We start from the raw sequence: 15,329 nt of genomic DNA on the forward strand, positions 1-15,329 counted from the left end.
TTCCAAATTCTTCCAACCACAATTACTATAACTCTGATCTTTCTTGCAGAGATCACAAAAATGCCAGTCCTCTAGTATTCAGTTTTCTTATAAACTGACGAACTAAAATTTACATCAACTTTTCGCTCCAGCCATTCCGATTTCTATAAATATATTTTAAACCTCTGTCTAAACTTTCCATGTCATGGTATCTCTCAACAACTTGGGATACCATGTTTTGCAAGCATGCTTCTTCTTTCCATTACCATCAGTTTCCATTACACAAAGATTCATTGGATGAATTTAAACCTTTGACCAATCAGAATACTTTTTATGAGAGTTGTGTGCTAATATATGGAACGCAAAATTTACAAGGGTCGTTGCAGAATGGGACCAAACAGACCGTTTTAAAAAAAATGGATTGGAGATGATATAAAAAATGGACTATACCAAGAAAAATCTGATTCAAGTCAGGAGAAAAGTGGAATTCCACTTTAAAATGGAGAAAAATCATGTCTGCTAACTACATGTAGTTTGAGACTGCAGATTAGAACTCTTGTCAAGATGAATTTACACAAGCTTTAGGTAATGACAGGCAAATATTACCAAAGAAATGGAACTTTCACCTTTTACATTTTTTGCTTCTGCTTTCATTTTCATCACAAGTCCTTTCCTGAAAGATGAAAACATTTTTGCCAACTCATTCACTCTTAAAAAGTTTCTACCGATACTGTTGTGCCCTATATAAGTCACACACACTTAAACAGCATATTGTCCAGATCAGGATCTGCAGAAGCTTTGATCACATTCATGATTGATATTTGCACACATTTAATTTAAACACTGGTACAAGAAAAGAGGGCATCGTTTATTTGCCAATCAATTGCAATTGCTTACATACACACTCAATACAACATGGTTTCTTGGAGGTACATCAGAGCAGCATTTGGAGATCCAGTCCTTTTCATAAGATAATTGCAAAGTTATGGATTAAATATTAGCCATGTTAATTCTTAGCTGCATTACTCACCTTAAATCAAGATTGATCTTTTTACATTAATAAGTGACTCCAGACACTGACTCAGAGTGGTCTTTTCACATTAATCAGTGACTATACAGTGATCAATACTTCACTTACTCAGAGTGGTCTTTTCACATTAATCAGCAATTATACGGTGATCAATACTTCACTGACTCAGAGTGGTCTTTACATTGTAATCAGTTCTGGCTAAAGTTTTGACATAATAAACATAGTTACACTGTTTTGTCTATGTAAATGTGTTAAATTTCCTTTTCTTTGGAAAATAAACTTGGGTTATTTGCTCTATTTTTCATCTTAAGCCAAAGTAATTGAACCATCAGTAGTACAATATGGTAATCAAAATTTAATTCGCTCTGCATGGTGCCTTTAAACTGGTGCCAGCAGAAGCTTTAATATGCCGAGAATAATTACGATGTATTGGCAAATTCTATCTCAGCACTGTGACATAATTTAGAGGCATCATGATGCAAAGGACTGAACCCAAAGGCAGGGAACCTTAAAGTGGCCCTTGAATGGGCTACCCTAAAAAAAACCTGTAAAGATATATTTTCAATATTGTCACTCTTTTGATTTTTTCTTGCATGATATTTGTATAGAAAACATTGTAATGAAAACCATTTTCATATGGGCCCTATTTGAGGCAAGTCTCTTGGTGATAACTCAGTGTGACTGTGATCATCCACACAGAAGGAGTAGTGATAATATCTTCAAGATGGCAACATTAATGGCCATATTGGATGTCAGTTCAGTATCTTTTTTATTTAAGTTAAACTATTCATCAGTCTTCTGGTGAAAACCCCATACTGATAATACTTTTCATTTATGAAGAATGGCAACAACAATACATGTGCACAAAAAGCAACTAGAATTAATAAAATGTTCTGGTGACACCCCATGTCAATATGACTTTCTGTTCAAGGGGAGTAGAGATAACAAGATTTTAAAAATAGCTCCCAAAACAGTCACAATGGATATCAGATTGGCACTAGTTTTATTTAGGACTGATTAGACACAATAATATGTCTTATAACGATTTTCCTGAGTCAACATATAATCAATTCAGGAGGAATAGTGACAATAAGATCTTCAATAATGGGCCTCCTGACCAGCGACCACCCGCTCCTTACGGCCAGAATCTGTTGGCACTGATGAGTTTGTGGTCAAAAGTACCCCTTACGAAAGGCCACCCAGCTAATGCTACCAGCGGCCAGCATATTAGTGCACTAATATAAAATTTACCCTTCACAAGCAGCCGAATTTTTAAAAAATATGTATCCAGAACCAGTATTTTATTCATAACGTGTGTTAAGTAATCCGATTTCTGTTTCCCTATGTCAGGTTTTCGTTACTGAAAGAAGTGTTGACTAAAGTACAAGTACCACTAAGGTTAACATTATATCATTTACGCCTCATGAGAAGCCACATTTATTCCATAAAGCTGAGAAAGACTCAAATTTTAATCCATACAAAAGGGTAAGTACATGTAATCCAATTAGCCTATCTGCTGTGTTATCATAAGATGTCCGGTTTAGTCACTTGTGAGTAGTAACAGCTGAGAAGTGGCAGCATCCATGTACAATACACAAGTCAGCAGGAAAATGGTTTGATAGACTTTATGGCTTCCCTTAGTAAGATGTTGGGTTTGTTCACTTTGATAATTAGTGGATATTACTACTGACAATAATTGTCAAAATTACAAATCCTAATGGCTGCAAGGTCAAATCTGCGTGATGTTAATGGTACATATAGAAGCCGTTTTGGCTTCTCTCACTTAGTGTAAAGAAATTTATAAAATCAATAGGGTGCCAGACTATGAGTAATGAATTACATGACAAGATCACTTCCTTTAAAAACACATGGCAATTTGTTTAGATGCATACAAAATTGTTTTATCAGTATTGTAGTTGGCAACATGAATAACTGCAAAAAGACACAATAATATGTCCTAAAACGGTTTTCCCATGTCAACATATAACCCATTCTGGAGGAATAGTGACAACAAGATCTTCATCACCAGAGCAGCAATACTGGTAGACCTGCTAACCTTGATGAGTTCATTTCAGTAAGGCAATTGATTTTTTTCAGTAAGATTGACCAGTTTTCAGTAAGGCATAACAAAATATCAATAACTGCTATTGTAAAGCTGGAAAACGCAGCATCAAGAATAAACATTATGTTCAACTAAAATGTTTGTAAAGTATGCATAGACTTTATTTACCACTAGAACAGTTGCACAATTCTAGTTCCAAACCCTATACAGCTCAATGGCTTGTTGCATTGTTGCATTATCTCCACTTGGCATAATTCTTGGAAATTCTTTTTCATTTCACATGATGACGGTACAGTCGTATCTCCTGCCACAAGATGTACTCAAGTTGGCACGTGATGTACAATAAAATTAATTGTCTCCTTTCCAGCTTTTATTCACAAGAATCTGAATACTCCTTTTTTTCTTCTGTGTTGATTATTAACACTGTCTAGAAGCTTATTTTCCCTTGCATCTGGGATGCTGCTGTAAAGTTAGTCTGGTTCCCCGACTAATTTCGTCTTTCCCTATTGAGGGCGCTCACCAGGTAATATGTACTTTTGACAGAGTGATGTATAGGTGAAGTAGTTCGCATTTAAAACATGCACAATGGAGAGAATGTTGGCATACCTCTATGCTACATTAATGTAATGTGGATGATATTTCTTTTGGATATTTTACATGATTTAAGCACACTGCTAACTAAAATGACTGCTCCCTTGTGTTAAAAAATCAGCCCGAATTAGTCTAAAGTACACTATACATAGCAGCTATTAAAATAGGGAAAATGAATTTTGCCAGACTAGACAATACCAGCTTCTGAAAGTGCAATGAATGAATTACCAAATATATAAAATGTAAAAAAAGTTATTGGCTCCTTTTTATACAATTTATCTCTGAAGTTCAGGAAGTGAAAATGACCAAGTAGAGCTAGCACTTTTTTGAAAGGTGCACATCTGAAGTAAGGCCAAGCTGTATACTCTATAACCCATAGTACGTCCATCAATCATATACCAGAATAAAGGGAATTAAAGGTTCTTTGCATTATACCTAAGATATACAAGGTCTTTTTTAAATAGCCAGTATAACCAGTGAGGAAAGCCGGGGAAATTCTTTTTCTTTAAAATCCTAACCCTATGCAAAATGAGAAACTGTAGAGCGCCACCATTGCTTTCAGGATGCCATTTTTAAAATTTCTATAATCAACAGTATGATCATGCAGATGATTTGCATGAACAAATAGGTGCAGTTTAAAGCATCTGGGGTGATGCTGTAAAGTTAGTCTTGTTCCCTAACTAAATTCACTAATTCTAAGATGAAACCTGGATCCAAATAAAACATGGCTGAACCAATTATCCAGATTGTTCAGCAATGATCATTTTTCCATAGATTTTGCTAGTACAGTAGTCCCCCTCTTGAATGCCCCCCGCCCCAACCAGCAGCCACCCGCGCCTTATGGCCATAATATGTTGGCACCAACAAGTTTGTGTTCAAAAGTACCCCTCATAAAAGGCCACCCAGCTAATGCGACCAGCGGCCAGCATATTAATATAAAATTTACCCTTCACAAGCAGCTGCATTTTATTTTAATATGTATCCAGTACCAGTATTTTATTCATAATGTGTGTTAAGTAATCCGAGTTATGTTTCCCGATGAGATGTTTGTATCCTGATTTTAATTACAAGACAAAGCAACAATTTTGTCAGCTGAATTGGGATATGATGACTTTACCTCAATTAACGGATGGTTGCACAGATTTCAAGTGCAACACAATATTAAGTGTTCTGTCCTTAGTGGAGAATCAGCTGATGTCAATAATGAAGTTGTCGAAGATTGGAACAAAAACTAGATGATATATGCAGGGGATATGACAGCAAGGATATTTTTAATTGTGACGAGACTGGTTTGTTTTTTTGACTGCTACCAACAGACAGATAATGTGATCTATAACATAATTATAAAGACAGTTTTAAAGCTATATCAATGGTTATTCATAGCATTCTTTTGAAAATGATGAAACAGTTTGTTTTACATTTATTTCACAACATGCATGTGATTTTTTTAATGAAAATATTAAATGTTATAGAATTAAATGTACTTGTGACTTTCTTCATATGTACTTACTATTCGCATTTGTCAGCCCCAGCTAAAAAGGCCACCCTCATTATAAGGTCACTTATAATGACCTTATTTAAATAGGGTAACACAATAAGCTAAATATTAATCTACCTTGAGGCCCTCATACAAAGAAATTTGTTTATTTTAGCTGCAACGCTGAAGCCACTGGATATATTGGGTTTGGAAGAAGGAAATAGAGTGGGCATTTCTAATCTCAACTGGAATACTATTCCAAAGCAGAGTTCCTGAGTACTGGAAACTTTTTTTAAACAACTCCTTATTTGGTTTGGGAATTTTATACTGTTTGGTAGACATAGTTCACAGGTGGGGAGTATTACCAGGTAGCCTATACTGGAACAGCGACTGTAAATATTCAGGAGCACTATTATGAGATATCCTGTACATTAATTTGGCTTTTCTCAAACAGATTCGGTCTTTAATAGGTAATATTTTTAACCTACCAGCTAAATTTTCCTTGCTTTCTTTCTGGATTGACAGTAGCCCAAATCCTCTTTTTTGAAGATGCGCCAGCCTTGCAATGTTTTTATCATTTGAATTACCCCCCTGCTGCAATAGTGGTGGCCTTATATGAGGGTGACTACTGTATGACGTAAGTCTGTATTTTAAGGGTGACAACAAGATCTTCAAGATGGCCACTGGGACAGCAATACTGGATCTCGGATAGGCAACATTTCCATTAGTGGCCAATTTTGGTGAACATTCCATGTTGTTCAGGACTTTACATCATGAGAGAGGTGACTGTAAAATTTTCAAGTTGATTGCTGTTGCAGCCATATTGGCAATCAGATTGGCACTATTGTTATTTAGAACAATGTAAGAAATTGTTTAATGAAAAGCCCATTATGATATTAACATCCATTCAGTAGAAATAGTGATAACAAGATTTTCAAACTGGACAATGCATTGGCCATACTGTATGTCCAATAGGCATCAGTTCCATTTAGGATCAACCAGGCCATGAGATAAATGCATGTGTAAAGTTTCATAGCAATCCCCAAGCAGTTTAAAATTAGTGACGAGAACAAACGTATGCTTATAGACAGGCAATGGACAAAAGGCCATTGCATAAGCTCTTCTGATCTATGACCAATAGAGCTAAACAGGCAGAAAACAAAAACTCAAGCATATCTGACATTAATGAGTATAATTTGTACCTGTGAAATTTTATCCACATGTGTTCCAACCAAAATCACGGGGGGGATTGTGGCTTCTGATGATGCTGCACAGGAATGTATGAAGTTTAGCCAAACCTCAATCAGTTCTGAAAATAAATTATAAACAAGAGGGGTGTCAATGGCACAATTATGCACCCACCCCAAGACAATCAACTGTCTATATAAATATATACACTTTAGTGTCAATGGCACATTATGCACCCACCCCAAGTCAGTCAACTGTCTATATAAATAAATATACTTTAGTACAAAATACATTCTCTTCTTTCAGTAACAGTGACCCCAGTATGAATTACCTTTCTCCTTACTCTAAGTGCAAGCCATCTACAGCTGTTGTTTTGAAGGATGTGATGTAGACTTTGTCATTGTGCAAAATAACATTTTTACTATGTCAGCCTCAGTAACCGTGACCTTTGACCTACTGACTTCAAATCAATAGGGTTCTTTCCAATCCAAGTATCAACCATCTACATAACATGGTAACTGAAAACCACAAAGAACTCCAATTATTGCACAGAAACCATTATTTTCTTGACTATTGGTTTTCTTTAAGTACTTGGCTAAAAATTGATGCAGTATATGTTGGAAAACTCAAGTTACTGAGTGGAAACAATTTCTGTACCTTCAATAACATTGACCATGACCTTTTAATCTCAATATTAATAAATTTATTTCTTATCCTTCATGTAAGCTATCCACAACAGTTGATAACTGTAGATTATGGAAAACCTGAATTAGTTTGAGGAGATAGCTATCTTCCCTGAATCGATGACTTTGACCTTTAAGACCAAAATCAAGAGTAAGAAGGTGAAGGACTCAATATTTGATGTGAGCTATCTGAACTTGGAAAAAAATATGCTCTAACAGATGGACAGTGATAATAAAATGCTCTACACTTTAAAGTGTACATACAAAAGGCTATTTTTTTAAGTTTCAAAATTTTCATAATACATGCAGTCAAAATACACAATACTTGAAATAAAAATTTACTGGTGTTTTCCAGGATGCAACTAATCTCTTTTAAGCTAAAGACAATTTGATTTATAAAGCATTCATCGAGGCATGTGAGCCTCAACAGATACTTATCCACATCATTTTATCACATTACCCAACACAGTAGATTGTCACAATGCTAATTACACTCCAACTACAAGATTATCACTTTGCCCAACACAGTAGATTGTCACAATGCTAATTACACTCTAACTACAAGGTTATCACTTTACCCAGCACAGTAGATTGTCATAATGCTAATTACACTCTAACTACAAGATTATCACTTTGCCCAACACAGTAGATTGTCACAATGCTAACTATACTCCAATTACAAGGGTATCACTTTACCCAGCATAGTAGATTGTCACAATGCTAATTACACTCTAACTACAAGATTATCACTTTGCCCAACACAGTAGATCGTCACAATGCTAATTACACTCCAACTACAAGGTTATCACTTTGCCCAACACAGTAGATTGTCATAATGCTAATTACACTCTAACTACAAGATTATCACTTTGCCCAACACAGTAGATTGTCATAATGCTAATTACACTCTAACTACAAGATTATCACTTTGCCCAACACAGTAGATTGTCATAATGCTAATTACACTCTAACTACAAGATTATCACTTTGCCCAACATAGTAGATTGTCACAATGCTAATTACACTCTAACTACAAGATTATCACTTTGCCCAATACAGTAGATTGTCACAATGCTAATTACACTCTAACTACAAGGTTATCACTTTACCCAGCACAGTAGACTGTCACAATGCTAACTACACTCTAACTACAAGGTTATCACTTTACCCAACACAGTAGACTGTCACAATGCTAATTACACTCTAACTACAACATTATCACTTTGCCCAACACAGTAGATTGTCATAATGCTAATTACACTCCATCTACAAGGTTATCACTTTACCCAACACAGTAGATTGTCACAATGCTAATTACACTCTAACTACAAGGTTATCACTTTACCCAGCATAGTAGATTTGTTATAATGCTAATTACACTCTAACTACAAGGTTATCACTTTACCCAACACAGTAGACTGTCACAATGCTAACTACACTCTAACTACAAGGTTATCACTTTACCCAATACAGTAGACTGTCACAATGCTAATTACACTCCAACTACAAGGTTCATACAGATCTGAAGAGCTGAAATTGAATGACTGTTCAATGACCAGTTTTCAGTTGTCAATGACTAGTGACGGTATTAAATGCTCTGCTTCAGTTACTAATTTAAATATAATAAGCAAATACAAATACAATACAGAAATAAATAAATGTAATATGAAAAGGAAATAATATTTTGAAAGAAAGACAATGTAACCTAGATGTTAACCACTGCCCTATAGCTTCTATACTTTCTACTCCAGATGCACTTCAGAGATGCTGCCAAGATTTTATCCAGTGGGTGGGGGGGGGCACTTGTTATAAAAATAAAGGGGAATTGGTACAAAAAAGAGGGAAAGGAGGAAATGGCCATATTTCAATATATACATAACACTTCTATATCTATATATCTTTCTTCCAGTTACACTCTGTTAGAGTCCTAATGAAATCAAAATCTTTAAAGGATGATGCATGTAGTGTTAAACACATTAATCTGTTGATTTTTCTGAGCTTAATCTGTTCCTCAACAGTGATTGAATAGTGATGAGACAACCCTGATAATGGGGCATATAAATAACTAGCTTAGCCAGCTGGAACATGTTTGGAAACTGTTTCTTATATTTATTATGTACATTTTATCATAATGTCTTTTGGATAACCTGGAAACTGTTCCTTATATTTATTATGTACATTTCTTCACCTTTCACAGGTATTTTCCATTTGCTGTGTGCGTTTTCATAACAGTCAGTGTTTCAAATTAATCTGTTTCCCTTACAATTTCAGCAAACTATTTTATCTGGGTACATTTTTAAAAAGGAAATGGCCGTTGTTTAGACTATTCTGGTTACTGTCCATCCATGCCTACTGAATAAACCAATAAGTAAGATGTATTTTTTTAATTTTATTTTTACACTGCGGTAGCAGCATGATGCTGCCTTCCACGCATGTGTATGAAAATCAACAAAGGGTCAACGGACGATAGGGTCATCAGGTGTTCTGATGACAGCAATTATTACAGAAAACGTGAGTGTTCTGATAGATTTAATTCTGAGTGAAAAGAAGAGGAATTTTACTTACCATCTACATACAAATGTCAGTCTTTGTAAATATATTAACTACTAGCCAGCGGCCGAAAATCCGATGAAAGATAGATTACAAGACAATGCCTCGTCCAGTTGATCTCTGTTACCAGAAATGTCAGCAACTAAAAGTGGATATTTCACAACATACAGAACACATGCTGTCATGATAAGCGGATTATGATATAACAATGCACTGTTTAGATTGTTTGTCAGTATGGACAAAGAATTTGTTTATGTAATAATAGCTAAATTTCAGTGCATTTTATATCCAGTTTGCGGCTTCCTCTCATGGGGCCTCTGAATTTCTGCACTCCAAACCAATGGTTGTATATAAAAGTTTAAACAGCCAACAATGTCGCCAACAAATAAAAAATGCCACATGGTATGTTTTGCAGGCGGAAAAACAATCCAAGTTTGTGACATTGGCAAAGACATATACGATCCCAGAATAAACTTTTTAGCGTTTTTTCTTCTTCTTACTTTTAAGAAGAAAAAAAATATACTTTTTCATGTACAAGAAAAAGCCACATAAAATTTCATGAGCCAAGCCACAATCGTCTTGTATTATTCAAATCTCTTCCCCAAAATAATAAGCAACTTTTTACTTTTTTGTTGTACTTTTTAAGAATTTTTTTTTTGTGCACAAGAAAAATACATGTACATGAAATTTCAGGAGCCATGCGATGACCACGTTTTATCTGAATTCGGGTTATAATGGAGTGCGCTAGTGGGGTCACACTGTATTTGGAATAATCCATTTTTAAGAACTGATAACGCTTTTGGATTTACCCTCATTATTATGTTTGTCTTGTTTCGTTTGTTTTTTCCCGCTTATAAACCTCAAGATGATATGCCAAAAGATGAATAAAAAAATGAAATCTAAAAATAGCATGTCGTCACAATTTTCTGGACTTTGGGAATTTGCAAACAAATTAAAAATATAAACACTTTTTATTGTACCCTATATTAAATAAATTTGTAATATCCCTACATTTCTTCAAGTGACTTAAAAAGACAGTGAAAACGTATAACCCCATGCTTTTCCTATCAAGGATAATTTGGCAGTAAATAATCCCCAATGTACATCAAAATTCACCTTGCATAGATTTACTCCGAAAAGAACAAAATTCAGTTGAATCAAATAATACAAATCCATGGTACACTGTACTACTGTTTCAATTGCACTCATTCCTCTACCAGTAAACTGAGCAGTAAATAAAATATCAGCCAAAATTTTAAAACACTCCTCAAGAATAAGGAGGTAATACATATTTATAAGGCTATAGATTGGTGCTAACAATTGTCAAATGAAGAGCCCAGAAGGTCACACCTCTTATGCTGGTGATCAGACCTATTAAAATTACGTTTCTGTTGTTTGAAAAGTTATGAATTTGTTAAATAGTCTGCCGAGAGTGGTCAAAAAGTTGACATACATTTCCAGCGTAACATATTTTTGAGCTTTCAAAATTACATTTGGTCAGTTCTGATTATACGTGTGACCCACTAAATTCAAAGCTCAATTTCAGTCAAGCTGCATCCACTAAAATTCTCACTTTTAACACTTTTCTAGCTTCAATACCCTGATATAATTCACAGCTTTAAAACAAATTGCCATCAATATCTTCAGCCAGTTGGCCTATTTGCCAAACTGAATCATCTAAGATGAACCATGCTGGGACTGAGTCCTTTAGGATTGTCTAGGTAGGCCTAGCCTGTATTTAAAAGTTTAAATTTAAAACATGCACTTGTAAAACTTCCTCACCTGCATGTTCAAACTACGACAGAATGTCTTGTCCTGGAGCCAGTGTGACAATTAAACTTAGGGAAGTTAAAGAGTGTTAATGACAACGTGTCAAAGGGGAGCTATGTGTGATATCTGGTTACTTCACATGGATTACAATAATAGTGGAATTGCTAGCATGTGACAGAAAATCAAATAGCAGTTCCAATCATCACACAACATAAAATAAATGACTCAAAAGTAAAATTTGCAATCAATTTTTATTTTTAAGCAAAATATCTAAAATTCAATGAGTTTCAATCACCGAGGTGAAATATCAAGGCTTTAAATTGAGGTCTTCATTTCTCAATGACTTTCAATGACCTTGAATTGAGGTCTTCATTTCTCAATGACTTTCAATGACCTTCAATGACCATGTGAACCCTGTACTAAAATGAACACTGCTACCCAACACAAGCTTGACACTAGAATAGGTTTTCACTTGCTGTCATCACTCTGAACACATTACTTGAACGACAGGAACTGATTTTAGTAACAAGTCTGCAACAGATTCATGTGTAAAATGAAATGTCACCGATCATTGTGACCTATTTGTAGACTGACAAATTGGCAAATTTTATCTATGCTGGATGTTATTAAGAAACACTCAGCTTCATAGCTTGCTTGAGGTAGAAAATGCACACAGACATTCTCAACATTCCAATTTGCATCTACTTGATGCAGGGACAAGTAGTAAAATTTCCTTGGCACTGGACAATGAGTAGGAGGAGTGGTTTTCATGAACCCTGCCTGTGCCTGGTTGGTGTCCAAACATCAACTTTCAATATAATATGATGATAGACAGGTAGGCTTGACACATTTTCTAACCCACTTATATGATGGGATTCTGCATTGAAAATTCATCGATTTATATATATTTAGCATGGACTGATAGGACTCACTTATGTGTTCTTCTGTCATCAAATGTTGCTTTCCCTTGTTAGAAACAAACCTAATTTGTCTCCCAAATTGTTCTCATTAGCTCAAATATAACTTGTTACAGAGAATTTACACTTTTTATCTAGATAAAGATAGGTGTACAATGAAGCAACATTCCAAATGCAAAAAGGATGAAACAAAATGGCATAGAATTAAAAGGAAAGCACACGGATGCCAAAGTAACTGTCATGCATAGGTTCATCCAAGTTAGGACTAACAAGTGTTTTTAAATGTTTTTCTTCATTTTCTATTGTTGTTTCTTTCCTCTTGGGGAACAAAACAGTGCTGACTGTGGATTATTGTCTAAAAAAAAACTAATGGCAAAGAGTTTTTATTTAATTCTGGCAGAGTAGAAGTAGAACTCTGTGAACTATGCACTTCATTATCCTTTCCCTGTGAACTATGCATTTAATTATCCCTTCCCTGTGAACTATGCACTTCATTCTCCCTTCCCTGTGAACTATGCATTTCATTATCTCTTCCCTATCAAAACAAGTCTCATCACAACTCACCATGAACTTTACACTTCATTATCCCATCACTATCAAAGTAGCACTCATCAGCTACAAGATCAGTAAGCTGTTTGCTGACATCGGAAACCAAGAGGTATATGGCTCGTCTTGTCAAGAATGTCTGGTGTGTTGTATAAAAGGCATACTCCCCCGCAAAGTCCCATATTGCCAGAGGTGATATTTTGTCTGTATCTTGTTTTAATTTATAAACATTTTCCTGCAACAATTTTAGCATGGCTATCATGTTTGTTTCTGACTGTATGGGCTCCCTCTGAGTTAATGCTTGGGGGGATTCTTCTTGCTGACTAGCAGTAGATGGAAGATCTTGTCCAACATCATGTTCAGGAGAATGAATGTATAGTAATTCTAATTTCTTGCCTTCAATGGTAATATCAGCCACATCATGGCCCTTATGAGTTGTCTCTCCTTGAGGAGGAATTATCACCTGTTCCTCATGACTGGCCTTGTCCTTCATTGACTGCTGCTCGTTCAGGACTCTGGCAAGGCGCTGTAATCGATAATCCTGTTCGGAATCTGAAAACACCAGAAACAGCAAATACAGCTGAATTTTAAGCTGCACCAAGCAATGAAGCTGTAAATGAAATTGAAAAAGTAAATTAGGCACACTTTACCATCCCAGCCACATACAGACACTGCAAATACTATGCAAGATGGCATTACCCAGACTTTGCAAAAAAAATATCTCTTGTCAAGTAAGGTCTGTTTTGGATTTGTCCAATTTGAAGTCTAACAGGCAAATAAAATTTTTAAAAAATTAAAAAATATACAAAAATCGTTTTAATTTTTTTTTAATCATGAAAACAACAGCAAGAAAGTAGCTTTTTATGACCTTTTATTCAAATCCAAGTTCAGGTTGGACTTTTGATATGTGTTCTCACTAGGAAAATATTCACACCCAGACCAAGGCTCAAATTCAAGACCTCACTAATTCAAGATAGTCACTTTGCTATCTGCGACATCTTAATGCACCACAGCCATTTCTGTGACATATTTCCCCTGCTCAAAGACATGTACTGATGTCTTCATTATCGATGATCATGCTAACCTATCCAATAAAAGCAAAGTCAATTTTTTTTAGTACGATATGCATATATTGCATGATCTTTTGTCATTCTTGTGATTAATAGCAGTAGTATTTTGATTATAAAATAATACTGCTGTTACAGAAATAATAAATATCTGAAGCATAATAAGAGTCATAAGGAAAAAGCTATGGCCCATGTCAAATTCTTGTTGGCCCTGTTTAAAAATTGTGATGGAACGTCCCATCAAGCCAAATCCTTGGCTGAATCCTAGTGTTTAATCATAAAGATGCACATTACATTATTCATTTCATATCACCATGGAAGTGTAACAACATGCTTTATTAATATTGCAACTTTGAAATTTCAACCTTCAGTGTTATTCTTTCATAAACAAATAGAACCATCAATAACATCAATAAACAGACATATACAGTCTGTTAAAACAACCCATATATATAAATATATATGGTCAGTCATGATTTTCATTAATGACAGCATCGATAAGGAATTTCTTATATGATTAAAAATTATTATTCTCCTCTAGGTTTCTTATTTGTTTCAACCCCTTTTATAATCTACAAATTTTGACAGTTATCAAAAATAGGAAGTAATTCATTCCCCGCCCTTGACATGTTTGATTTGACCAAACACCAAATTTTACTTAACCATTTCAGTCTACAAATTACCTAATGAAGGTAGTTAAATTATCCCTTCTTCAGTTTTGCTATATCATTGTGCTGAACTTGTTATTTTCTCTCAGTTTGTTGTCTTTGAGCAAATGTTCACTTCCTTGTCATGCGGTCTACTTTGGTATGTTCATGAGTACACCACCTAATGCATGTGCCAAATTCTTGTGGTTACCAATTTCAGTAAACACGGTATTTTGATGTGAAATCTTGGAGGAAATTTTCAAATAATAGTTGTTATTGTAGTTCATGCTTCTTGGAAAAGGAATTTTTTGTACGTTTCATTGGTAATATATAATGATATTGTTGGCTGCTTGTTGGGATTCAGCTCAGAGATTCTTGGTGTGATTTGTTTTTAAATTTTCCTATTATTATTACTGTTGTTGTTCTGGTTATTGTTGTTGAACTTATTACTTTTCTGTAAAAGATTTGAAGATAAGAAACTATTTTGGACAGAAAATCTTTGCTTAATTTATTTAAAGCACAAGAAGATATTTAATTGGCAGAGGCTATTCACAGAGATCCTATATAATACTAGAAATGATGTTGACCTTAATGGGTGATAGACAATTTGCATAGCTCTGATACACCTCATGTATATCTTATTTTTCACCATGTGTTGGAATCGTGGCAATAGCTAGCCTAATACAAGTTGTGTATTTTGTAGAAATGACAGCAAGTTTTGGCATTATAGATTAGAAACTGTCTGACAAACATGCATTTTATATTCTTCAGTAAAATAAATGTAGGTGCTCTTTAAAAAATAAATATATTAATTTTCACTCC

General features: G+C 34.8%; 1 protein-coding gene across 1 annotated transcript in view; it reads right to left on the reverse strand.

Moving 5' to 3' along the window:
• Positions 1 to 15,329, reverse strand: part of LOC149788757 (uncharacterized) — a 144,660-nt gene that overhangs the window by 97,720 nt on the left and 31,611 nt on the right. The window contains exons 4-5 of the mRNA XM_089973548.1: positions 12,812 to 13,345; positions 6,342 to 6,448 (exon numbers count right to left, since the gene is read on the reverse strand). Of these exons, the coding sequence (XP_089829674.1) occupies positions 6,342 to 6,448; positions 12,812 to 13,345 (641 nt within the window). The remainder of the gene's footprint in view (positions 1 to 6,341; positions 6,449 to 12,811; positions 13,346 to 15,329) is intronic.

The sequence above is a fragment of the Sinohyriopsis cumingii genome, chromosome 11, assembly GCF_028554795.1.
Source record: "Sinohyriopsis cumingii isolate HCF-2022 chromosome 11, ASM2855479v2, whole genome shotgun sequence".
Taxonomy (NCBI): Eukaryota; Metazoa; Mollusca; class Bivalvia; order Unionida; family Unionidae; genus Sinohyriopsis; species Sinohyriopsis cumingii.